The sequence below is a fragment of the Lathamus discolor genome, chromosome 4, assembly GCF_037157495.1.
Source record: "Lathamus discolor isolate bLatDis1 chromosome 4, bLatDis1.hap1, whole genome shotgun sequence".
In the NCBI taxonomy this organism is placed as follows: domain Eukaryota; kingdom Metazoa; phylum Chordata; class Aves; order Psittaciformes; family Psittacidae; genus Lathamus; species Lathamus discolor.
In genome coordinates, this window is record NC_088887.1 from 104,654,922 (window position 1) to 104,682,585 (window position 27,664).

A 27,664-nucleotide genomic window follows, 5' to 3' on the forward strand; every position below is an offset into this window, starting at 1 on the left:
AGGGGACTGAACAAAAAAATCCAGTGATTTGCGAGAGGAAAAATCCTGGAAGGATTTTAGGTCAGAGATCCAAAACATTTTAGTCCATTTCTAAAACTGTTTGCTCTGTAATCTTCCCTTTGGGTTTTCAAAGTGTGTTTAGATGTGTATGTGCCAAAGTGCGTAGAAAATGTCTGCAGCCACCTGGTAGTAGAAGGCAGGATTGGGTGAGCCAGAATTAAAGGTGCCTGAAAAGGCAAATGAGAGTTAAGTACCTCAAGTATCTCCAAAGATCTGATCCCTACCAGTTAGGAAACCTAAATATCCTTAAAATCTGGCTTTTGTGTTTACCACTTTGATAATCAAAAGTTATTTTTATCTGTTCAGTAAAATTAATCAGAATTTCCACCCTGTGATGGATGATGGAAACTGCCTGAACAGCTGTTTGAAGGGTAGCTTCACTGCTACTGTAAAAAAGAACCTTTAATTTGACTTTCCCAAATTTAGTACTGTTTTTGTGTTAGAGGCACTTTCATAAAAAGGGTGCCTTTGTGAAGACACAGTGAGGAAAGATTTTCTTTTTTCAGTAAGCGAGTAACTGTTTCCTTTAATCTCTTTGTTTTTCTCATGATTCTATAAAGATCAGCATAGTCATATAATTACTGGCTCTGGACTAGATCAGACTGAAATGCACACTAGTGTGACTCCACTGTTTGTATGGCACTGCACAGTCAAAATAAAGGGTAAAATTTAGTTCACAATAACATCTTTACATCAACAGATGCTATTCCTTCAATCACTGAAATAATTTTAAAATGCAGTAGAACATCACATCTGGCAATGACACAGGATCAGTCCAACTCCATAAAGGAAGATGGACCAAGTTCAGAATACCATGAGCCAGCAATGTGCTCTTGTGGCCAAGAAGGCAAATGGCATCTTAGGGTGCATTAGAAAGGGAGTGGTTAGTAGGTCAAGAGAGGTTCTCCTCCCCCTCTACTCAGCCTTGGTGAGGCCGCATCTAGAATATTGCGTCCAGTTCTGGGCCCCTCTGTTCAAGAAGGACAGGGAATTGCTTGAAGGAGTCCAGCGCAGAGCCACAAAGATGATTAAGGGAGTGGAACATCTCCCTTATGAGGAGAGGCTGAGGGAGCTGGGTCTCTTTCGCTTGGAGAAGAGGAGACTGAGGGGTGACCTCACCAATGTTTACAAATATGTAAAGGGTAGGTGTCAGGATGATGGAGCTAGGCTTTTTTCAGTGATATCCAGTGATAGGACAAGGGGCAATGGGTGTAAACTGGAGCATAGGAAGTTCCACGTTAACATCAGGAAGAACTTCTTTACTGTAAGAGTGACAGAGCACTGGAACAGGTTGCCCAGGGGGGTTGTGGAGTCTCCTACACTGGAGATATTCAAGGCCTGCCTGGACAAGTTCCTGTGTGATGTACTGTAGGTTACCCTGCTCTTGCAGGGGGGTTGGACTAGATGATCTTTTTAGGTCCCTTCCAACCCTTGGGATTCTGTGATTCTGTGATTCTGTGATTCTGTGATCCAGTTAAAGAAAATAATATTTGTGCTTAGTATCAGTTTTCTGATTTTTAATTTCTCAGTCATAAGAAGACATCCTGGCAGCTTTCATTAGGAATATTCTTGTAGTAAATGTCTGGCAAAAAGTGTTAAAAACAAATATGGGTGTTTGATGTTTAATCCTCTCTGAAATAGTAATAATAAAAAAGTACATATCCGCAAATCATGTAAACTTTCATTTTATAGATTATTTTCCACTACAGTCTCAAGGCATGATGAAATGTTAATAATGTTGATATACTTCAATGATAGTAATTACGATATGGCTGGGAATCAGAAAAAGTCATCTAGGTTTGTAGGTAAAGCTCTTGCCTGTACTTTCAGGATAATGCCAATCCTCCTGTTACTGGATTTTACATAGATGACACCTTCTTCCAAACTGTGTGAACAAGTGATATTCTGCTGTTTGAGGTTGCAGGGTTTTTTCAGAAGAAATACACAGGACATCTTTCTCAATTGGCCCTCTTATGGAAAGAGCTATTAAGAAAACAGCGGGATCTAAAGGCATATCTGCTTGTACTGTTAATCAGCTGATAACAGGCAGATAATACTGCAAGACCAGTTGGGAGCTCAGCAGTTCGCATTGCATTCACTGTGTACAAGCCATGGATTCAGACCTCTGTCTTAAATATTTGAACTCTTCTGTATGTGCTGTATCTTATCCATGTTTCTTACACTACAAATTACTCATCTCACGTAGAACTCCAAACGACAGTGCTTTAATCTTAATTCATGATAAACAAGAACTGAGAAGTCTTTTTTATTAATACATCAAAGTATTATCTCCAAAAGGAGTTAGTTTCATATTAATATTCAGTGCTTAATATAAATTCACAGCATGAAGACCACCTTGGATGGGTAGAGATTCTCTGAAGTATATCTGATTGCCCACATGTAATTTGAACATCTACAGCACATGAAGGGTATAATCAAAGAATAATTAATATGTTGATAAGGAATTACATTTTGTTCTACTTATCTTCATAATTTAGAGAGAAAGTTTACAATGACAACATCTATCTTTTGGGGTATTGTTTACATTTTCACTCAAATTATAACATGAAGCATTCTCCTGCATTCCATAGTGCCTTTCATCTGACGAGCTCCAATTACTGTCTGACCAATTAATATCAGTGCCGCACACATGCAAACCACTTTGGGTATTGTGGAAAAAACTTAAGAGAGGCATTGAAGTCTGAAACTTGACCTTTGAGTTAGGACACTGAGCTTGAAAACCCTAACTTCGAGAGACATCAAATCACTGACTTTAATTGGAGTTATGAGTTACCCATGAGAGCTGAAACTAATGCTCATAAGAGCACAACATCCTGTTGGGAGACCCCTGAATGTCAGGCCACTCCAGAGACCTTCTGCATCTTGTATGCTCCTTGAATTCAAGCTGTCTGCACATCTCCCCTGGCCTTGCAAGAGATAACATTTTTCAAAACCTTGCAAGGATGGAGGGTAGCTGCAAGCTGCATGTAGTGGGGTCCATCTGCTGCATCCAGATTCAGACCCGATCTCAAGGGCAGAGTACCAGACAAAACACCTTGTACCATTTGTGTGCAGTGAAGAGACATACCTTTGTGTACAGATTGAAGAATTTACTGCTCCTGTAATTAAAGTATTAGCAATCTAATCGAAGAGTTACTTCAGCTATAAATAACACTTAGGCTTCCAAGCATAAAGTTACGGCAAGTTTCCAGTAGTGGCACTGTCTGAACTGATACATATACACTCCCTGTTAGTCATGCCTCTTACTGGTGTTATGCTTATCCTTTCTATGACTCTTTGGGTCCTAAAATCAAAGGTGCTAGTAGAAAAGGGGTGTAGAGAGGAGCTTACAGCAAGTCTTTATCTGAAATTCTCTACTAGGAGAAGTATTACATTGCTGGTGGAGATATTTCCCTCCTCACTATTGATCAGTTTAGGGTTATTTTTTTACATGTCCTGAAAGAGTCTCAGATCTACAGAATGGTTGAGGTAGGAAGGCATGTCCGGAGGTCATCTTGTCAATGCTCCTGCTGAAGCAGGGTGATCCGCAGCCATCTGCCTAGGACCATATCCAGATGGCTTTTGATTATCTCCAAGGATGAAGCCTCCGCCACCACCCTGAGCAACATGTACCATACCAGTGCTCAGTCGCCCTCACGGTAAAAGTGTTTTCTGATGTTCACACAGAGCCTCCTGTGTTTCAATGTGTGCCTATTGCCTGTCACTGGGCACCGCTGAGAAGATCCTGGCTCTGCCCTCTTTGCACTCTCCCTTCAGTTATTTACACGCATAGATGGGATTTTCCGAATGCTTCTCTTCCCCAAGCTGAACAGTCCTAGCTCTCTCAGTCTCTCCTCATGTGCCAGATGTTCCAGTCCATTAAATATCTTCGTAGGGCTGTGCTGGCCTCAATCCAGTGACTCTGTATTTTAATTTTACTGGGGAGTCCGGAACTGGACCTGGTACATCAGATGTGTCCTCACCCATGCTGAGAAGAGGGGAAGGATCACCTCCCCTGACCTTCTGGCAACAGTCCTGCTAATGCAGCCCAGCATGATGTCTGCTTCCCTTGACAGAAGGGCACATTGCTGCCTCATGTTCATGCTGGTGTCCACCAGACCCTCAGTTCATTTCCTGCAAAGCTGCTTTGCAGCCTGTGGGCCACTCGCTCTTTCACTCTTTAAAAATAGTAATCCCATAGAAGATATAGAGCATGATTGTGTTCCATGAATATATAACAAGAATAAGTACATATCACAGAATCACAGAATCACAGAATCCCAAGGGTTGGAAGGGACCTCAAAAGATCATCTAGTCCAACCCCCCCGCAAGAGCAGGGTAACCTACAGTACATCACACAGGAACTTGTCCAGGCGGGCCTTGAATATCTCCAGTGTAGGAGACTCCACAACCCCCCTGGGCAACCTGTTCCAGTGCTCTGTCACTCTTACAGTAAAGAAGTTCTTCCTGATGTTAACGTGGAACTTCCTATGCTCCAGTTTACACCCATTGCCCCTTGTCCTATCACTGGATATCACTGAAAAAAGCCTAGCTCCATCATCCTGACACCTACCCTTCACATATTTGTAAACATTGATGAGGTCACCCCTCAGTCTCCTCTTCTCCAAGCTAAAGAGACCCAGCTCCCTCAGCCTCTCCTCATAAGGGAGATGTTCCACTCCCTTAATCATCTTTGTGGCTCTGCGCTGGACTCCTTCAAGCAATTCCCTGTCCTTCTTGAACAGAGGGGCCCAGAACTGGACGCAATATTCCAGATGCGGCCTCACCAAGGCTGAGTAGAGGGGGAGGAGAACCTCTCTTGACCTACTAACCACTCCCTTTCTAATGCACCCTAAGATGCCATTTGCCTTCTTGGCCGCAAGAGCACATTGCTGGCTCATGGTCATCCTCCTATCCACCAGGACCCCCAGGTCCCTTTCCCCTTCACTACTTTCCAGCAGGTCACCCCCCAACCTGTACTGGTACATGGGGTTGTTCTTCCCCAGATGCAAGACTCTACACTTGCCCTTGTTAAATTTCATCAAGTTTCTCCCCGCCCAACTCTCCAGCCTGTCCAGGTCTCGCTGAATGGCAGCACAGTCCTCTGGTGTGTCAGCCACTCCTCCCAGTTTTGTGTCATCAGCAAACTTGCTGAGGGTGCACTCAGTTCCCTCATCCAGGTCATTGATGAAAATATTAAACAGCACCGGTCCCAGCACCAACCCCTGAGGGACTCCACTAGTCACAGACCTCCAGCTAGATTCTGCGCCATTGACCACAACTCTCTGCCTTCTTCCTTTCAACCAGTTCTCGATCCACCTCACTACTTGATCGTCAAGCCCACACTTCCTTAGCTTATCTAACTACAATGTTTCAATTGCTGCTTATTAATTATATCTAGTAGTTATGGAACTAGCAATGGTACGTTGTAAAAATCACTTTATAGAACATGTGGGTTGCAAGTGAGCATACACTTGAAGGTTTTCTAAATACAAGCTGGACTCAGTATTTCCTTTTCCAATATGATTTTGACAGCTGTTTTGGTCTTCAGGCCACTCTGGTCCATAATAAATGGAAGTTTAGATGCCACCTAGATCTCTTAACTTGGGAACAAAGGCAAAAACTCATTAAATAAGAGTCTGTTTTCAAAATTTGGCCTATAGTAACTCTCTGAGTCACCAGAAGTTTTGGAATAGATCCCAAGGGATGGGATTGTTACCCCTTCTTTACCTATTTGATAATGTTCCTTCCACATTAAAAATACAATACATTTTGTAGTGCAGCCCTTAAAGACTCACATTTTCCAGACCTTTATCCAAACACATTTTTCAGTGGACATACAGTGCTCACGTATCAAAGCTCTGTTAATGCTCAAGTCAGCTGTGCTCAGCTTTTGAACAGCAGGCCAAATGGGTGGGGAGGGCAGCATGGTGCTGAAGAATGGGTGAGTGGTACCCTGTCCTCCGAGTCTGTGCTGAGCCAAGACTCATGGGGGCCATCAGAAGGCAAGAAAAGGAACATAAATCCTAATGTGGAAGGGGAAGGATGTGAAGGGAACTCTTAATCACTTCTGCCCATTAGCAACACCAGAATATTTTTCCTGAGACTAAAGGGAGGAGAGCCTGGTGTCCTTGTCAGCTCCCAATATATATATATTATTTAAATTTTATCTTATCTCATAAATCCTGTTAGTGGTTTCAGCTGGATAAAGTATTCTCCTTAGTTCTTGTCATAAACTGCCGCGTGTTCTTTTATGCAGCTGCCACATTTCATCCTAATGCAGCTGCATTTCACCCAGGGATGAAGCGATCCCTATATATAACTTTTGCACCAGTTTTTATAATCGTTTAAAGTGCTACAAGATGAGATGTGGGATGCAAGCTATTGTTTTATTAGTGTCATCCCAAAGTGCTGCATTGCACAAATCAATTGTGAGCTAAGAAGAAAAGTGGTTTAAAAGTGATACGTGAAAACAGGGAGAGATTCTGGGGCTTAGGAGGGGTTTAAAATCCTGTTTCAGGAATTTAAAAGGAAGATGACAAAGAAGAAACGAGGAAACAAACCGGTGTGGAGTAACGTTGTATAAACTGAGTGGACATGTGAGGCAGTCGGTAGCAAAGATGTCAGAGAAATGAATGGCAGAGAGTTAGTTTTAAGTGACTTTGGAGTGGAAGGCACATAAAGAAAAGGAAAAAGGGAAACCAGCAGTAAATAGAAAGGATCATGAGAAAAAGCAGCAACAAAAGAAATCAAGAGGACACTGAAAGGAAGATTCTCATAGATTTATCACATAGCTGAGCTATATGACATGGAAGTGGCTTTTTAGCATCAGTTGGCACTATGTTTTTGCTAAGTTATTAATGTTAGGTCTGAGACTTTCAACTGTTAAGACAACTTGGTGTCCAAATCTCATTGCATTCTCATGTTTAGGTGCCCAGTTGTGCTGAACACCCTCTACCTCAGCAGAGGGAGTTATTAAGAAGTCTACATAAGGGATAATTGTTTGGGAAACTGATTTTGTGCTAAACACTTTTAGGGACAGTGATGGCTGCCTGAAAGAGTGGCTAATTACTCTGAACAGGGAGTCGCTCAGGTTATTTCTTGCTCCTGAGGTCTTTATGTATCCTTGTGTCCCTGCTGACTGTTGTGCTGGCTGCTTCCATAAAGTCACCTCTCAGCTTAAAGAGCTTTTGGAATTAATAGCACCTTGCACAAAGGTCTCTCCTACACTGTAAACTGTTAGTGATTTCCTTGTTGTGATGTTACTTGCATAGCTACCTTCATGCTATTAGCATGAGGAAAACCATTGTGTTGTACACCTATCTCTGACAAGGTCTAAATGTAAAAAAGTATTAATACAGACACTATTCCCAGACCTGTAAAGTGTCATGCCTCATGAACCTGCTGCAAATCTCAGGCCTACCAGTTTTGCCAGTATTGATTTAGGAAAACAATTCAGCATAATCCTTTCACCCAAAAGGAACTAATGTTCCTAACACCTTGCTGGAATAATACAACTTTCTTCTTGTGAAATGCAGCCTTACTCAAAATAAAAGGCTGATGAGAAGTCTCCCAGCCGGGCTGTGTAGAATTTGGTTTTAGTAGGGAACAAAACAATTGTCATAGTGGCTGGAAGAAGTATTTCTTATAGTCCCAGACTATGTCTGAGCAATAGAAGTATCAGTAGCTCAGAAGGAAAAGCTATATAAGGGCCATCTAACCAGGAAAAAATAATTTTATAACACTGTCTTTTGTTTGGTTTCATTTATTCCATTATTTAGAACCATTTTCCAGATCTGTGGTGGTAGCAGTGAGTAGTCATAACACTCCAGCTCCTGATCCCAGTGTCCTTTGGCAATGAATTTTATAGATTTTATTTAAAAAAGTACTTTAGCAGTTACCGTCATTCTTTTTCATTCCTCCCTTTTCCTTAATCTTCCTGTCTTTGTGCTGTAACATAGAGTGAATAGAAGTTCCCAGTTTCCTATTTTTCTACTACCCTTGATTTTACATCCTTTTATCATAGCCCTTCTTTATTCATTTGTTCCCCAAGGTAAATAGTCTCAGTCTTTTCATCTCTTAGCATATGAGATTTTTTTTTCATGTACATAAATAATCATGCTTCTCACTTTCAACCTTTTTAAGAAGTCAGAGCATGACCGGACATCATCTGACTATTATTCATCAAATGTAAATAATTACGCATAAAGAAACTACTCATGAGCTTGAAAGGATCTTTTTCTATTGACATTTGAATTGTATTCAGCCACAGTAGTTTAAAAAGTCCATATTTTATTGTATTATTTCTAGTACCACAATATTCTGCGAAAGCTTAAGGTCTATTAAAAAAACACTTTGTCACCTTTATTTGTTCCTTGCTTGCAAAACATAACCTTGCCTCTAATAGTAATTATATGGCATAATATAAAATAATTCCAAAGAAATTCCACTTTTCAAAAGCCTTATTATCAGGATTTATTAAAGAGTATGCACTACGTTGTAGTAAAATCATATAAATTCATGCTTATGGCTTATTTTATTTATGATATATTTGCACTATAAATGGTAATTTTATGGGTGCATAGTACAATAACCCTTGTGTTATTATTGGAATTCTTCTAGAAGAGTCCTACAGAGTGGAAGGGAATGGGGTAAACCATTAAACCTCTACCTAAAAGCATTCCCTCAGATGGAGTTCTCAGGAAATTATGCTAAAAGCCTAAATAATTTTAGAGACACTGATATCCTTTGCAGAAAAAAGTTATGCCATCCTACAAATAAAAATTCAGAATTTCCAGTTTTAAAGAATTCTGGTGCATGCGATGCCACATGAAGGGTTACAGAAAATTGTATCTCTTTGAAATCGTATGGGACTTTTTCTTTAGGGATTCTGAGAAGTTTTGTACTTTTCCATGACCTACACCAACATGCTTGCAGTAGTGAAGCAAGATGATAATGTAGTAGTTAAGGTATTAAACTGCTCTTTGCAAGCTATAGATCACAGAATCATCTAATGGTTAGTGTTGGAAATGACCTTAATATCGTCTCATTCTGACCTCTCTTGAAGGAGAGAGTAAGACAAGGACCAAAAGTTAATGTAAAGCACACCAATAAACTAACCATCTGCAAACCCTGTGAGCTGTAGCCAAGCTGTTACTCTACTACCAAATGCTTGCAAGAGACATTTTCTATCTGAGAGATAGTCTTGGGATGTCCACTGGAGCTCACTGATAAGGCTGCATAGTAAAATGTGCTCCTTTCCATTGACTTGAATAATCGTTTTCACTAACATCCCCAGATATTTTAAGTCTGCTAAAATTGATTTAAGTGATAAACAATATAGGGGGAATTAAAAAGTGAGCATAAACAGTGATTTGTTACAGACAGTTGAAAATAAAGGTTATCACATAAAGTTGGCATCAACACAATAGATGGGGTAATATTGTACCTTATTTATTCTAGTTGCTATTTCTTTCACTGCGTTGTGCAAAATGATATCTAAATCTTAAATTAAAAATATAGTTTAAAAAAAGAGAGAAACACCAAAACAGGAGATAGAAGAGACAGAGAGAGACTGGCAGAAAGACAGAATCAAGATGCTGATGTCTAGACAGGAAAAGGGAAAGGTCTCTAGTACCTAGGTCTTAGCACCAATATTCGTGGGCAGTGGTAAGAAAGTCCCAAGCTAGAAAATTAATTTCCTACATGATTTTCTCTTGACACAGCAATTTCCTCCAGCCAGCCTTTTAGACAGTTCTCCTGCATTCTTTTGTAGGAGGAAAGACTGTCCCAGTGGTTTGGTTTTCTTGGGCTTGTTAAAATGCAGCTAATGTGGACTAAACAGGACCCATAGACCTTGTTAATCCAACAGTAGGCCATTCCTGGTTTTGCAGAATTAGCTTTCTGCCATCTTAGAGGGTTGAGCTAGATCTCTGAAGGGTTAGCCAGGAGCTGGTGTGGCAGGAAGGGAAGCAAGAGAAGGAGGCAGCTGGTGCAAGGTAGGATGTCCCCTTTGGTGGCAGCTCACTGCTGGAGTCTTCCTCTGGTGTTGGGCACCATCAAAGCAGTTTGTGAAGAATGAGAGAAATTGTTGGAAGAGAGAGAAAGACGGCAAGTAACTGTCTCCATTTTAACCCCAGAATAGCCAGAATACCCCCGTGATCTGTAGGAGAAAAGCTCAAACCTGCTTAACACTAGAGACAGACTCAAAGCCACATCCCAGCTGTGCTCTGAACATCTGTCACACTTCCTGGCGAACCTCTCTCTCCTTATTTCACTTTACTTGCATAGTAAATAAATTAAAAAATGGATCAGAGATTTGCACTTTGGTCTCTACTGTGTGATACAAGCTTTGAGCTAGTATGTCAGTGTCTCTGATAAACATTTAATTTAATACACAGTGGGACAGGTCTAAGAGAAAAGATTAAGACAATCCCATGGTGTGGGGGGAAATGGCTTGGCTGATCAAAGAGGTGTGTGACAAGGTTTTAATTTGCTGCTTTCATATGGGCACGGAAAGGTTTTGCTGAAATTGGGGCAACTTCTGGGGGTCCTCAGAGTGCAAGGAAGGTCAGCAGCAATGCCTGTGCACAGGGGACTTCGGGCATAACTCCTGGGAAGAGCCGGTAGATGAGGGGGATATGGAGGCCATGAGGTCTCCCCAGAAATGTGGCTGGAGGGCTTTTGCATGTGTGAATCTCAGTAGCGCTCTACTGGTAGAAAAGTGAAATGGGAAAAGAAATTTGTTTCCTGTCAAGCTTGAACTAAGTACTGAAAACAAACCCCTGAGAATTTGTGTAGTGTGAGACATACTGATGCTTGTCAATATTTGTGACTGAATTATTATCTAGCCTTAATAATTAATGGTTGCCATTAACTGCTGCCCTAGCAAGTGGAAAGCAGTAGGTAAACTATCCCTGTTTTTCCATCAGCAGAGCAGGGCACTAGTGCATAAGGACAAACCCACCATCAGGTGTGCTGGGGTGAACAGTGTTTCAGTTGCACCAAGGGAGATACTGCTCATGGTGGTAGTGGCTCACTGTGCCTCCTGCCAGCCGTGACTGCAAGAGTATGAGCCATGTCCTCCCTAAAATCACTCTTCTCAGAGTGACAGCCCTTCTGTGTGCTGTTGACAAGCTTCCCTGGAGCCACCTGGGAGCGCATGTAGTTTTCCAGGTCCTTCAGGGTCACACCAAGACAGTGCAGCTGCTGCGGGCTGGTTCAGAATCTTGCATTAGCCTGGACATGGGAACAGAACCGGACCAACACTGCCACAAGTATTCCTGCAACCCTTCATTGACAGCTTCAGCAAGGTCTTTCTTTTTTTTTTCAGTGAGGGTAGTGTACTCATCCCTTCTCAAAGAAGTCTTCACTGATGTTTAACACCAAGTAACAAAAAGCAAATATTACAGCATGCACACAGAAAGAGAAGGTTAAACTGAGTATCTCAAATTATGTTTTAAGCATTACAATATCCAGTAATGAAAGCATCTGTATTGCATTTTGAACTATAACTTTGATTACATGCCCAGAATGAGATAATAGAAATCACCTTCAGTGTCTGCTGAGGAGTAAGTCCTTGGCTGTGCATTTTTACCAAAATTGTAGGAGCAGTCAAGAGGGGAATGGATGGAACAGGTGCCTTTAGCCACTGGAAATACGCCTGTATGGGCAAAGTCATATTTCTGGCTGGGCCAGCAGCACATTGCACTTCTCCCCTTCAGAGATATGGGAAGAAACTGGGAACTGACACATGTCCGAGACCCAGTATCCCAAAAGCTGACTTAGCAAACCTTATTTAAGGCTGAATCAATTTGTTTAAGATGATCATTCAGAAAATGAGAGTACTCCCCATAGATGCCTCCATGGAGGAGATAAAGTTTTGAATGCAGAAGTTTATCAGTCAGTTGTTTTTGAAGGGTTACAGTATGCTTACAAACAGCCTCATAAAAAAAAAAAACAAACCAAAACACCACAAAAACAAAAACCCCAAAAAGGTTGAGATTTACTTGCTTGGTTATTCCCTGTGATTATCCACCCACTGCAACCTGATAACCTTTTACATCTCAGTTGGGCTTCATGAAGATTCCTCAGCAAGCTCCTCTGAGCAGCCAACTGCAGAAAACATTGAAATATGATAAGCATATAAGAGCATTAAATCGTAGCATTCTCTATCACCCACAGCCTCTGTTAGTTGTGCTTCTAGCCCAGCTGAAGCTAGAATGTACATACAGCTGTTCTGAGTTGTAAAATACATTTTGAAATGGGATTGATTCATCTGTGTTTCTTGAGATTGAATTAAGCAAAAGAAGAAAGTATAAAGACTTGTCTTTTTTCCAAGCACTTAATAAAAATATTCAGTCTCACTGGAACATAATAGAGATGTGCTTTCAGCACACAGATGTGCAGTAGTGAGAGCCACATTTTATGTAAGCCGCTCATTCTTTTGTGCAGTGTTAAGAACTGAATGTACTTTCATACTCCATTTTTTGGCCTTGACGTGAACTAATGTCAAAGCAAATGAAGACCTGGTGGTGAATCCTTTTCAGCGCTGCTAATGATTTCTGCCATTGCAGAGCTGTTGCTGGCTGTCTAATCATCTTTGGGATTTCATCAGTATCAGGCTTTTGATACGTAGACCTTGTATTTTGAACTTTTATTTCTGCAACAAAACTTGTTGGCATAACTCAGTATTTAGCGGTTCAGAAAGGTGAGTGGGTCACTTACTGCAGAGTATATTCAAAGCAAGCTTTATGGTGAGCTTCAGTGGGTAAAGTCATTAAAAGTATGAGTGATCTGAACAGAATTACATGGGGAAAAATCCACGCCAGCATTTCCTACTTATGAAAATGCATTTTAGTAGAAAACGGATTTACAACTGGAATTTTTTTGCATGCAAGGCAGACCATGCAGAAAAGCAGCTGATCCTGATTTTCTTTTTCCAGTTCCATCACTTGCTTTTTATTTAGGGTTTAGTATTATGGCTGCCTATATTTTACAACCACAAATATTCCAAAACCCTTGACTGGTTCATTCAGGTTGAATAATAAATAACATAAAATGTCTGTTTTCTTCAACACTTGCACACTTTGTTTTGCAAATGCAAGAGGTGCAGATATGTGTTTTGACTTTGATCTTGTAAGCCAAAACTGTCCAAGTGGTACATCCTGATCTGGATCTGGGCAACAAGGAGGTGTTGCCTAGGTTTCCCCAGAAACCCACATTTATCTGGGTGAGCCTCTATTTTCAGTTGTTCCTCCAGTTCCTCTGGAGCAGCTGTGCATGCAGACAGTGCTGGCACTGGGCAGAGCTGGACCTGGCACACTGCTTTTCATAATATGAGCCCATGGAGCTTGGTAAAAAATGAGGTACCCCACTGTCAATATACATTGGTCATCTTAGAGGCTGGGCACAGTGTGTGTGACTGCTGGACTGCTCAAAGCCTGTTTCACTAGAGACATTTCAAACTATATCTTGTGTTCTTGTGTAGCTGACATTTATTTACTACTGCCTTAGTAACTGCACAAGGTGCATTTGCCTCTTCTATGCAAAAAGCTTTAGGTCTTATCAGTCCCCTCTTGAACATGGTTCTTTTGTTCCCTCATGCTCACATATCCCAACTGTCACTTTCAAAGTGAAGAGGGACTATTCTCTTGTTCAGCTGATGATTCCCACACCTCTTCTATAGGGAAGGATGCATCTTACTCAGTGAAAGCTGTTTGAGAGGGGAAACACAGTACAACATCAGCTGTGTCCATACTTTTAAAGAGTAGAGAGTGGGCAAGATGACACAGACTGGTTCCCCTCCTCACTGCTTAATACAAGCCTTGTCAATAAAAGATTTCTCTTGACAGGCAACTGAAACAGCCCAAAACAGGCCTGGAAGTGAATTAAAATTAAAGAGTGAGTAGTCTGGGATCTAGTGCTTGAAGCTACTGCCTGTATCTGTTTTATTTAGCTGCACAGCCATAGCTGTAGCTGTTTATTTTCTTTCTATTAGCAACCACAAGAGAAAAGTATTGTCAGTAGTTGATTTATTTCACCTATTTTAGACAATACTTCAAGGTGAAATGAATCACCCTTCAGAAGTATCTATTGCCTGTGGAGGGAGTCTGCATAATGGAGTTCAGATGGCTAAAGGTAGGAGTAGGAAGGCACATCTTACCTGTGCAATTGTCCCTTCAGTAACATAAGACCTGCACTGGGGTTTTCCTGGCAGAGCTTTCAGTGGCTTTCACATGGGACTTTTCTCTGCAAGAAGTGTCAGAGCAGGAAAAAACACAGTGCATGCTCCCTGTCACCCTATTCCCACTCTGCTTCATCTTCACCTCTCCCCAACAACTTACTCTTGGGAAGGGATAGAACACAGGACCACAAACCTGGCTGAGCAGTTTCTCCTGCTGTGGAGATGATCAACACTTCATCCTGGTCACCAAGCAGCTGTACAAACCCCAGGGTCCTGTGGACGCAGGTGGATTTGTTTGAGAGACTATTTTGTTTTCTGATGTTATAAAGAAATACTTCAGAATGGTGACGGGGTTTTTAAGCAACAAACAGCTACTATCAAGTCTCTTTGTTATACTCTTGTAATTAACTTCTAATGCAAAGTAACAAAATGAAACTTCTTTTTTGTTCAGAAATCGAAGCAAAGGAAGCGTGTGACTGGCTACGTGCAGCTGGATTTCCCCAGTATGCTCAGTTCTATGAGGGTAAGTAGGTTTTTATCCGCTTTGTGTGGTATTGAAAGTGCACTGGGTTCTTGCCAGCAGAGCTTGCAATTGGCCAGCTCTGCGTTTGACTGAGTTATGGCCATGGCTGGCTGCTTTGCAAAGCCTTAGCTGCTGGACTCATACAAGTGCCTAAAGAAAAGTAAGATTCTTGCCCTCATAGCCATGGGAAGAAACTTAAAAAGAGGGACATAGTTTGTGTAAACCTCAAAGGTTACCAAAAACAAGTACAAAAATCCAAATACATAGATCTCGGGTTTAAAAACTTCCTGAACTGTGTCCAATACGAGATTGAACACAATGTAAGTTACTGAAAATTTCAGTCTTACTGAAAATAAGATTGAAAATTGCCAAGTTTCCAAAAGTGAACAATCTGAGCTGCATTTTACATTTGCAGATATTTTGCTAACTCCAAGCAAATGGCCATGTCCCCCTTCTAGTTGTAAAGCTTGTGCCCAGAGAAATGGTGTTCCTTGAGGGCAGGGTAAGTGGTTTCACTGCTGCTGCATTCAGGAGCAGTTTAGGAACTGGGGCTGGGGTTTTCCTGCTCTCCTTAGGTTTGTGCTGAGAGGGAAACTTCAGCTGATCTTCGTTCTTCTCAAACTGCATATTCTGCCTGCCAGAGATACAGAGCCAGCTCAGGCCCACTTGGGCTTATTAGCTGAAGCACAGCCCTGCCAAACACCACTGGACACCTTCCAGGGTCAGCTTGGGTCTGGAGGCAGCAGCACAACTCCACTCATGGAATGATGGCCAAGAAACCTCGTGGGTGAGAGCCAGCTCTGCAGAGAGACAGCTTGGACGCCATCCATCCCCTTGTGTGGGGTTGAGGCCAGTGGGGAGTGTGATGCCAACGACACCTCCACTGCTTCTGATGGCCCTCAAGGCTCGGGTGCTGGATCCTGATGGGCTGTTGGGTTCCCAAGGATTAGGAGCAGCATGCAGAAATGCTTTGGTGGCTCCATATGGGCTCTATTAAACCCAGCAGGGAACTAAGATTAATAAGCCTTCCAGACCAAAGCTGACATAGATGTGTGTCTACCACAGTCCATGGGTGTCCGGTAGTACTTTTTTGTCTGCCTTGTAGTCAGAGTATCTCAGATACTGACTCCCCCAGTGAAAGAAGAGCCCACTGCCTACTGAACTCAAAGGGGTGTTGCCTCCAAAAGACAACCTGTGCTGGGCTCCCACAGTTCCTGTAGAGTCAGTATGTGCTCTAGACAGTCTGAGTCTCTGAAAACAAGGTCCTTTTTACAGCATCTGTCAGTGTTAAACACTAGTGTCTGAAAATGCTGGCTGCAGTTTCTGTATCCCAGCATCCTGCTGTGGTACCTAAGCATGGCAGAGTAGTCTGGAGAGCAGCCACAGTGCTGGAACCCATCCCACCGTTACAAAGCCCACTAATGTTTAACAGCCATGTCACTTTTTATTACAAATGTCAGCTTCCAGCACACTAGCCTGGCTTTTTAGCTAACATTGGGGATTATAATTCAGCTCATCTTTTTGGTCTCTGTTACTTGAGTAACACTTTGTCTGAAATCGTTGTTATTGGAACCTGTAAAAAAGGCAAAAAGCACAGAACATTTCTGTTTCATGGGAAAAGTCTAGCAAATAACTCATTAAGTCACTGTGATGGGAATGGAGAGCCTTGTTGATCATGTGGATACAGAAAGTCTGTTGGTAATTCACTGATCTCATTTGTTTGTGCTAGGTGCTAGAAAGAGCAGCTAAAGTCGAAATGAAATAACCTTGCTCTCTCTTTGGTGCACAGGATGTTCAACTATACCTTTAACAGAAAAAAAACAAAAAAGTGGCCAAAAGTCACAGATACAGCTGGAAGGGAACCAGAGCTGCGTGAAATCAGTTATACTAGATCTCAGTGAGCAAGCACATTCAGAGCATTTTAGATGTAGACAATGTATTTTCATTTGAATAGCAAGCAGTCATCTTAATATTGTGTCTCCTTTTCTAGACTCCCAGTTTCCCATTGACATTTCTGCAGTAAAGAAAGATCATGATTTTCTTGACAAGGACCTTGTAGAACCTCTTTGCAGGTAAATAACACCTAAAATTTCTTTTCTGATAGTTTAAAAACATGAGCTGATTTGTTACTGTTAGCATAGCAGCAGAAGCAGCAGCAGAGATGTTTGTTTGTCCATGTGAATTAAGCAATGGTATCTATTACGCTACCATTCTGAACTAATTTCTCTTATGGAAAATCCTGGAGTGGGACCCTCACTACACTCACAGAAAACATCACATGATTTGAGAAGACCCAAATACAATGGATATGGAATGAGATACCTGCCTGTAAGAAATAACTAGCTATAGTACAAGCAAACCCTGAATAAATGACTCGCATTTGATCTGCAAATGAATAAGCACAGCATAAAAGATGAAACTTCACTGCACAGAATTCAGCAAGTACTTTCTCTGGCAGAAAACGTGGTTTTCATGCTGCTGTGATTCCCTTGGTACTCTCCTTTTGGCACCAGTTACAGAAGTGGGACCAGAACCCCACAGTACTACAGCTGCTACAACTAATCACAGCTTTGCCCCTCCCAGAGGGCTTGTGTTTGCTGTTTATCTAACTTTTTATACTCTGCCTGTGATGAATATACAGTATTGCATTGCTCAAGTTCTGTCCCCCAGGACTCAAGAAGCAGCAATTCTGCGGTAGTTTTGCAAAACCACACTGCAGAGGCATTGTTCCCCTCTTCTTTCTCCTGTGCTCAGCTCAAGCTAGATTCTGCTCCTCTCATCTTCAGTAAGGACAAAGGAGCATCTGTCCCCTAACCAGGCAGGCTTGATTACATGTTATGGAAACTTTCACAACACCAGCATCAATATAGCTGGACAAAACTCTAGTCCCCATTCTGCAACTGTGGCTAAAGTCATCAGAGAGCGTATGCTGTTCCACTGCACATTGTAATGTGCACTGTAGGAATTAATGGGTCTGTGATGGAGGACTTCAGAGAGGGGTTCTGAGAGTCATAGAAAATAAGACTGGAAGAGAATTCATCAGTCCATTTCCACATCCTGGGCTATGCTCTCCTTCCTGGAGGATCCAGGTAATTCCTGGGTGTAGCTGTCAGAATGATTTCCCAAAACTCCTTTACTGCAAGTGAGACTTACTGCTTCTCATTTTGTCTGTTACAATTACAGGGACCAGAATATTCTCTTTCTTTATGTAGTAGCCTCTGTGTCTGAAGACAAATAAGTTGGAAAGACTTTGATCATTCAGTGATTGCTCTCAAGGGTGCAGACTTGATCCACTGCTGTTCTCTGATGTTTGGTGTGAGGAATTGCTATGTCCATGGCTAAGAAACCTTCTTCCCACACATACACAATCCCCCTTCTTCAGTCTGGCATGTTGGAAGACATACTTTGCTGTAGTTTGGGAATTGGGAAGTGGTAGTGGTAGGAGGTTGAGATGCCTTTCCCTCTGCCCTCCCCCACTCCCTACAAAGTTGAAGAACTATCCAGAAGTTGAAAGATGGTGTCTATCCCTGTCCTTTTCTTGTGAAAACAAACAGTGAGGTGCAGTTACTGCATAGCTCTGTGACTCTCCCCAGTCTTTCTTCTCTGAAGTGATTGGCAATGGTGGTACTTCGGTCACGGTCACCGGGCATCCAGCACCTACATAGATAGCTAAATGGGAAAAGTTCATCTCTTGGTCCTCTGGCCTTTCTGTAGACTCACCTGCAATCACACTAGGTTGATATATTTATGAGAATTTATTTGTGAGCTGAACAGCTGGAGATGTTTTTTTACCTCTCTTTTATTAAAAGATGAGGGTTTGGGAAGTAAACTAGCATCTGGATAGATGCTTTCATGTGACAAAATGCTTTATGTTAGCCTGAATCAAGTGATACTGCTAAGACCTGTAGTACATAAGCATAGACACAGATCTTTCCAAACTTGTTATTCAAATTTGTTATTCAAAATAGTGTTTTATTACTGTCTAGTAACTTTTTCTGTTATGATTTTATTCAGAAGACAGCATCTGTTGGCTTTCATTTTTGTTGGGAGTTTTTAAACAGTTTAGATCTAAAAAAGGAATAACACTTCATGCATTAGCAGGTAGAGATACAAGTATTATGTACAGGCTAGTTTTCAGGTTGCAGGCATTTAATTTGCCGTAACTCAGCAACTCCAAAGCTTTAGCTGAGAGTAACCTGTGAAGAGCAGTTCAGCCAAATGTCAAGATTCAGGTATATCAAAACCAGTAAACAGTGTCAGCTGCTGCCCCCAGTACCACCTTTGTTACTGTATTAGCTACCAAACCAGCATCTTCGAAGCTCTCCAGTGCACTGGAAATTCTCACAGCTCAGCTGACCACTGCGGCCGGTGTTCTACCCTTGCTTTGCTCTGCAGTGGTGTTACAGCTTGGTGCATGACAATAAATCATACGAGAGCTGCAAGCTGTGATTCACTTTCATGAAACAGCTGAAAATAAGGTCGGTTATTATTTCTGTATGCACTGATTCCCAAGTCAGGAGCCAAACTTCCATTCTTCAAACACCCAAAACTGCCCTCAAAGATATGCATGATCAAGCCTTTACACTGACTAATAGTGCATTCAGCCCATAGTGCCAGACAAAATAGGTTTCTCATTTTTATTTGGAGGATAATTTTAAAGCTGGAATGCCAGAGTGGATAATGATCAGATTGAGCAGAGTTTTGGCTCTGAGTAGTAACGGTTTTAACATAAACACCAAATTTCTCTGCTCTTGTTTGTTGAAATCAGACTCTCAATCTCATCTTATATCCAGTTTTCTTACGGCGTTGCAGTATACGAAACAGCATGAGGCTCAAATGTAGAGGAACCTTTTTTTAAGGCAGCTGTTAGCATTTTAGTCAGAAAGCCTAAGACTCCCTGTTGTAAAAGATTTCAGTGACCTTTGTGAGATATTCTAACACTCCTGCTGTTTGCAATATCATTTGAAAATTTGGCAGACTAATGACCAAATGTGAAGCCTGTGGGTTAGAGGCGTATCTATCAGGAGATTCCACACAGATTTTATTGAGTAATGAACAATAGAAAATTGCCATGCAATCTGCAGGCAAATGCTGTCAAGCCTGCCAAAATAATAATTAGGCATGAAAATTTAATAGCTGGATCTCTGTGTCATTTCCAAAATAGCAGCAACCAACTCTGCTCTGGGAACTTTTGTGGATGCTGTGATAAGAGGGTGAGAAGGACAAGCCAAGCCATGTTGTGCTTTTTGTATTCACATAAGTACAGTGACTAAGAATATAAAGAGCAAGTATGTATGTCTGATACATAGGCCCCTAAAAAATGCTCTTAAAATTTGAATTGTGCCAAGCAGCCAGCAGCCTATTTTTCCTTAACTATTGTCTCTTAGATAGTTTGTAAATAATCCAAAGGTTGCTGTATATGGGACATCCTGCCATTAGGGGGTTGAAATTATGATTGTATAGTCAGTACTGCCTTCTGAGTTACACTGCTGTAGGTGCTATTAGGAAATAAGCCTAGCTTTCCCCATGCACTGAAGAATGTCCTGCTCTGAAGTAAGTAAAATGGCACCCACTGACCTCAAGGAGAATTGACTCACCTCATGTGAGCATGTAGTCTACAAGGTAACACAGTTGCAGCCCTGATAAAACGTGATGGGACTGGTGTCACGTATATTCTCTTCACACACAAAACTGGTGGAGCAGGGACATGCCAGTGCAAGCTTTACACACCAGCCCTGATGGTACTGGGAGGACCTCAGCAGAGCCCAGCACAAGGAGCTAAATTCCACAGCCCCAGAAGAAGCTAGCTAAGGTGATGTGTATCCAGCACCTAAACTTGGGTGAAAATAATGATAAAACAAAGAAACAGGGTTGTGTTTCCCTCAGAGGGGAGTTCTAGGGAGCCGTATAATGTTTTGCTTTGTCATGATCTGTGAAAGAGGACATTTGTAGATCTGCCAAGGTAGAACACTGTGCTGTCCATGTTAGCCCTCCCCACGGTGCCTCCTGCGTGACTGCCCCGGCTGCATTCCCCACCAGCTGCTTGGAAGCAGCTGCAGAGCAGTTCCTGAGGAATGCATGGAGATCCAAGTCTGGATGGCTCTACAAGCAGGACAACAGGTTCCTCAGAGGGTTTTCCAGCTAATCAGGTCCTGCATTGCTGCAAGCTTGTGTTTATTTGTAAACACTGCTTCGTGCTGTGCAGGATGCAAAAGTCAGAGAATTCCTACTTCTGAAGAACTTCCATCTTAAGGGTTAATAATTACAGCACTGGGGTTGAGATTCAGAGCCCTGAATACCCTTGTCTGTTGCCATCTTAGATATCCTAGGGTACCTCGGATTTCTCCATGGCTGGCTGGACCATAGAGGACCTGCAGTAGCTGAAAGCCAGGCTTGATACTCTGAGACATCTAAAATAGCACCAGACACCTCTGTCCGCTGATGTTTAAGCATTGTTTCAAGGGACACTTTTAAACATAGACATGATGTTTCACCATAGAGATAAGTGTTAAACTGTAGATGTAATGTTCTCCTGTGATGGCCTGGAGAAGAAATAAAATTAACATCAGTGAAGCATTTGCTGTAGTGAATATTTTGCAGGCTTCTCCTGAATACTGTAAAGCTTTCCAGACAAGCATTCAAACGCATCCTAGATGATTTGGGTTTATATATCCACCTCTCTTTCATTTATTTAATGTATTTTTTCCTGTGTTTTCTCAAGTCCAGATTTTGTGCTTTGTTGCCATTACAAACAGGCAGCCTTTTCCCATGTTTTTAAGCAGTGATGTCAGAGTAGTGATTCTCCCACTTTGACTGGGACATTTGTGACAGCCTTTTGTAGCCAGAGACTTTTAATTTTTTGCTTTTTGAAAGATTTGATGAGGGCTTCGCTGTCAGTCATCTAATCCCTTTAAGCAGATGAGAAAAGTTTTCTGCCACTGCTGGCACATCAACAAGGTGAAAGAAGTTGAAACACACTGGCTTTGGTTGGAGTTGTTAGTACCAGGCAAGCTCACAACTATGATCGTTAGTTCTCTAATTTCACTGGCAAATCCTCCCACAGCACTGGAAGTGCCCCAGAAAGCATGCCAATGTTTTGTAGATGGGTAAATTTAAAACCTGAGGTTGAGGCCCTGGCACCCAATAGAAGGTAGTTTTGTTTTTGATGGAGCAAGTTCTTCCTAGCAAAGCTAGGTTGGAAAGCAGCCAGGATGATGGTGTGGCTTCCCAAACCTCAAGTTCAATACTCATTTTTATAGAGATGTCCTCTCAGTCCCTGCTGACACAACCTCACTTTTGGATGCTATTAGAGGGAAAGTGATGGCTTTAGATGGTCTTGTTGGTTTCATTTTCTTTCTTCACCTTTCCATGTTGAAGAAGCGTCCTTTCTTCATAGAAATGCCATGACATTTTCTGCTGTTGGGTGGACATGTACAGAGGTACCTGGGTGCAAACAGGGCAAAGGGTACATCAAGAGCTTTTGCTTGTCTTCCTGCTTTTGAAGTGCATGCTTGCTCCTCAGTTATTGAAAGGCAAGTGATACCATAGTGAATGGAAGGAGCGCTGGTCCCTGTATTTAAAATATTTTCTTCTGCATCTTCTCTGTAACACCTGCAAATAGGCAGTGAGTGTAGAGGATTTGTGTAAACTGTTGAGGAAGCAGTTGCAGCGATCATCTGCCAGGGGCTGTTGAGGAGACAGCCCTCTTTCTCAGGAGTTTCTTCAGTGCCTGCTCTCATGAAAGCACGTGGGGGGGAGTTGATGTCTTGTTTTTCAGAGTTGATGAGCAGCTTGAAAGGAGGCAGTGGTTCCTCGGGTTTTCTGAGCCTCAGGGAGTGAATTTAGCTGATGCCTGTCTCCCAGTCAGCCTTGCAGAACACGTTTAGGTCAAGGAAGCAGGGAGCACTTCCCCATCCCGGGTCTGACTGCTCAAGGTGTAAGGACACAACAGCAGCTTGACTCAGCTATGCAGCTATGAGCACTCAGGTGGCACACAGCGGCATGGCAGTGTTGAAATGGGGCTACAAGCTTGTCTTTTCAGCACAGCCCAGCTAACGCAGGGACTCCGATCTGAGCTTCCAGTTCACCTCTCTTGTTATCTCCAAGGACAGACAGTTGGGCCAAAGTCCTTTGGAAATGTATCTGTGCCTATGTATATTTAGAATTAATACTGATATACAAATGGAAACATTTTGCACTCAAAAGAAGCGCTGAACATTATTTAGCCCCAGGGCTCCAAGAAATTGCAACTTTGGGTTGAAAAAATCCATGTTTGGGCAAAAGATGAGCTTTGCAGTAATAGATGTAATCCCAAAGGAGGACTTGTGGGCAGAAGGCTGAAGATACAGCTATGGAGCCACAAAGCCTGAAATTTATTTCAAGAACATTACTATCATGCATGCAGGGTATGCTTGTGCGTACATTATATGCACATTAATATGATGAGCACAGGGCTTTTCTGATACAGCATAACAGGTTTATGGGCTTGAATTAGGGAGGAGTATTTTGTCTACAGAAGAGCAGGTGACATTTCATAAGGAAATGCGGTTTTTTTTATGGGAAGATCCACATTGGCGGGCTGGTTCTTTATTAGTTGTGTCAGTTTGGAAGATCTCTGATACTAGAAGTTCTGGGGAGGAATATGTTAATGCCATAATTTCTTATGGTACGTGAGAGATTATATTAGTAATGTGTTCCTTTTTTTTTTTCACTTGTCCTTGTAACTTACTGCACATATATCACATTTCAAATATTACCAGTTCTGGAGATTTGCAGCCTCTTCCTGAGACCCGGGAGAAACAGGGGCAGCTTTTGCCACAAAGACATGCTGCAGAGATGCAGGCAGCCTACGGAAGAGTGTTGAGGGCACATGGTTCTCACACTCTGCCTCTCTTTATTTTGAAATTCACCCCTAAATCTGGAAAATGTTCAAAATCAAACCCATTTACCTCTGAGCCTCTGCTTTTACAAAATGGATGGTTTAATGAATCAGAACCTTTAAAGTATAAATAAAAACCTGATGAATTATGATTAGCATATTAGGCTCTCTGTTGAAAGAGCATGTTTCCTTGTACTCTGTTTCTGCACATGGGCACACACACATATTCACTTCCCATCTTTATCAGATTGGCATTTCAACCACCAGCATCATCGTATAGTCTTAGATTTAAGGAGCAGAAGCCTTACAGAGTATGTGGTAACATCATAGAATCATAGAATCATAGAATAGTTAGGGTTGGAAAGGACCTCAAGATCATCTAGTTCCAGCCCCCCTGCCATGGGCAGGGACACCTCACACTAAACCATCCCACCCAAGGCTTCATCCAACCTGGCCTTGAACACTGCCAGGGATGGAGCACTCACAACCTCCCTGGGCAACCCATTCCAGTGTCTCACCACCCTAACAGGAAAGAATTTCCTCCTTATATCCAATCTAAACTTCCCCTGTTTAAGTTTTAACCCATTACCCCTTGTCCTGTCACTACAGTCCCTGACGAAGAGTCCCTCCCCACCATCCCTACAGGCCCCCTTCAGATACTGGAAGGCTGCTATGAGGTCTCCACGCATCCTTCTCTTCTCCAGGCTGAACAGCCCCAACTTCCTCAGCCTGTCTTCATACGGGAGGTGCTCCATGCCCCTGATCATTCTCGTGGCCCTCCTCTGGACTTGTTCCAACAGTTCCATGTCCTTTTTATGTTGAGGACACCAGAACTGCACACAATACTCCAGGTGAGGTCTCACAAGAGCAGAGTAGAGGGGCAGGATCATCTCCTTCGACCTGCTGGCCATGCTCCTTTTGATGCAGCCCAGGATACGGTTGGTTTTCTGGGCTGCGAGCGCACACTGCAGCCGGCTCATGTTCATTTTCTCATCGACCAGCACCCCCAAGTCCTTCTCTGCAGGGCCGCTCTGAATCTCTTCTTTGCCCAGTCTGTAGCTGTGCCTGGGATTGCTGTAACCCAGGTGTAGGACCTTGCACTTGTCGTGGTTGAACTTCATAAGGTTGTCATGAACCCACCTCACAAGCGTGTCAAGGTCCCTCTGGATGGCATCCCTTCCCTCCAGCATATCAACCGGACCACACAGCTTGGTGTCATCGGCAAACTTGCTGAGGGCGCACTCAATCCCACTGTCCATGTCAGTGACGAAGATGTTAAACAAGACCGGTCCCAACACCGATCCCTGAGGGACACCACTCGTTACCCGTCTCCAGCCAGACATCGAGCCATTGACCACAACTCTTTGTGTGCGGCCATCCAGCCAGTTCTTTATCCACCGAGTGGTCCATCCATCAAATTGGTATCTCTCCAATTTAGAGAGAAGGATGTTGTGTGGGACAGTGTCAAACGCTTTGCACAAGTCCAGGTAGATGACATCAACTGCTCTACCCCTTTCCATCAGCTCTGTAGCCCCATCATAGAAGGCCACCAGATTGGTCAGGCAGGATTTCCCCTTAGTGAAGCCATGCTGGCTGTCACCAAGCACCTTGTTGTTTTTCATGTGCTTTAGCATGCTGTCCAGGAGACTGTGCTCCAAGATTTTACCAGGCACAGAGGTGAGACTGACTGGTCTGTATTTCCCTGGGTCATCCATTTTCCCCTTCTTGAAAATGGGGGTTATATTTCCTTTTTTCCAGTCGTCAGGAACTTCACCCAACTGCCATGATTTTTCAAATACGATGGCCAGTGGCTTAGCAACTTCATTCGCCAGCTCCTTCAGGACCCGCGGATGGATTCCATCAGGTCCCATGGACTTGTGCGCGTTCAGATTTTGAAGATGGTCTCGAACCAGATCCTCTCCTACAGTGGGCCCAAGGTCTTCATTCTCACAGTCCCTGCGTCTACCTTCTAAGACCTGGGTGGTGCAGTCAGAGCCTTTGCCAGTGAAGACCGAGGCAAAGAAGTCATTCAGAACCTCTGCCTGCTCCAAATCCAGGGTAGCCAGTTCTCCCGAAAGCTTCCTCAGGGGGCCTATTTTGTCCCTAGTCTGTTTTTTGTTTGGTACGTACCTGTAGAATCCCTTCCTGTTATCCTTAACATCCCTGGCTAGGTTTAGTTCTAACTGGGCCTTAGCCTTCCTAACCTGGTCCCTAGCTTCCCGGACAACATCCCTGTACTCTACCCAGGCCGCCTGTCCTTGCTTCCATTTTTTATAAGCCTCTTTTTCCCTTTCAGTTTTCCTCAGCAGCTCCTTATCCATCCAAGGAGGTCTCCTGGCCCTCCTGCTGCACTTCCTTCTAGTTGGGATGCAACACTCCTGAGCTTGTAGCAGGTGATCCTTGAATATCAACCAAGAGTCTTGGGCCCCCCTGCCCTCCAGAGCTATATCCCATGGAACCTTACTAAGCAGGCTCCTGAAGAGGCCAAAGTCTGCTCTTTTGAAGTCCAGGGCAGTGAGCTTGCTGCACGCTCTTCTCACTCTCCCGGGGATCTCAAATTCGACCATCTCGTGATCGCTGCATCCAAGGCTGCCCTGGAGTACCACATTCTCAACAAGCCCTTCCCTGTTGGTGAGCACAAGGTCAAGCATATAGAATCACGAATCATAGAATCACAGAACAGTTAGGGTTGGAAAAGACCTTAAGATCTAATTCTAACCCCCTACTAAACCATGTCACCCAAGGCTCTGTCCAGCCTGGCCTTGAACACTGCCAGGGATGGAGCACTCACAACCTCCCTGGGCAACCCATTCCAGTGTCTCACCACCCTAACAGGAAAGAATTTCCTCCTTACATCCAAACTTCCCCTGTTTAAGTTTTAACCCATTACCCTTTGTCCTATCACTACAGTTCCTAGTGAAGAGTCCTTCTCCAGCATCCTTGTAGGCCCCCTTCAGATACTGGAAGGCTTCTATGAGGTCTCCACGCAGCCTTCTCTTCTCCAGGCTGAACAGCCCCAAATTCCTCAGCCTGTCTTCATACGGGAGGTGCTCCAGTCCCCTGATCATCCTCGTGGCCCTCCTCTGGACTTGTTCCAACAGCTCTGCATCCTTTTTGTGTTGAGGACACCAGAACTGCACACAATACTCCAAGTGAGGTCTCAGAAGAGCAGAGTAGAGGGGCAGGATCACCTCCTTCAACCTGCTGGTCACACTGCTTTTGATGCAACCCAGGATACGGTTGGCTTTCTGGGCTGCGAGCGCACACTGAAGCCGGCTTATGTTCATTTTCTCATTGACCAGCACCCCCAGGTCCTTCTTTGCAGGTCTGCTCTGAATCTCTTTTCTGCCCAACCTGTAGCTGTTGCTTGGGATTGCTCCGATCCAGGTGTAGGACCTTGCACTTGCCATGGTTAAACTTCACGAGGCTGGCATCAGCCCACCTCACAAGCGTGTCAAGGTCTCTGGATGCAATTCCTTTCCTCCAGCGTTAACATCATGACCAACCATTTATTTAAGGATGTTAAATTTACATTTGGTATGTTAACCTGTATATATGATCCACAGGTGTGGGAAAGGAACTGTGGGCTGTGGATAGACATTTAACTGCTAAAAGTTATTCTTTCTGTCAACTTTTCAAAGGAGATTTTAAAGTTCCTGAAGCAAGGAACTTCATCTTTTTCTTCTTTTACCAGTCCTTTGAAGTCCACTTATTAGACCAATTATGTTACAGTCCTGCAAAAGGCAATTTAGCTCCTTCTTCTCTTGTAATTTCCCCAGCCATCCGCCATGTTTGTTTATACCTGTTTCCTTTGCTAAGTACTTAAATGTTTATGAATTAAAAAGCAATGTACAAAACCTGGCAATTAAGGAATGTAAAGTTATGATTACCTTTTAATGCAGTGGTCTTATACCCTGGAATAGTATGACTATTGTCGTATCTGAAGCCTGTTGTATGCAGTTGACAGATAAGAGAAAAGCTTTTGAACTTACGAAAAGTCATGCCCTTTAATCAGAGG

At 42.9% G+C, this 27,664-nt stretch overlaps 1 protein-coding gene across 6 annotated transcripts in view; it reads left to right on the plus strand.

The window, feature by feature from the left end:
- The window catches only part of STARD13 (StAR related lipid transfer domain containing 13), a 321,431-nt gene that overhangs the window by 263,054 nt on the left and 30,713 nt on the right, over window positions 1-27,664 (plus strand). For all 6 annotated transcript variants that reach the window (XM_065678399.1, XM_065678400.1, XM_065678401.1 and 3 more), the window contains 2 exons: window positions 14,697-14,768; window positions 16,759-16,840. In XM_065678399.1, coding sequence (XP_065534471.1) covers window positions 14,697-14,768; window positions 16,759-16,840 — 154 coding nt within the window. The remainder of the gene's footprint in view (window positions 1-14,696; window positions 14,769-16,758; window positions 16,841-27,664) is intronic.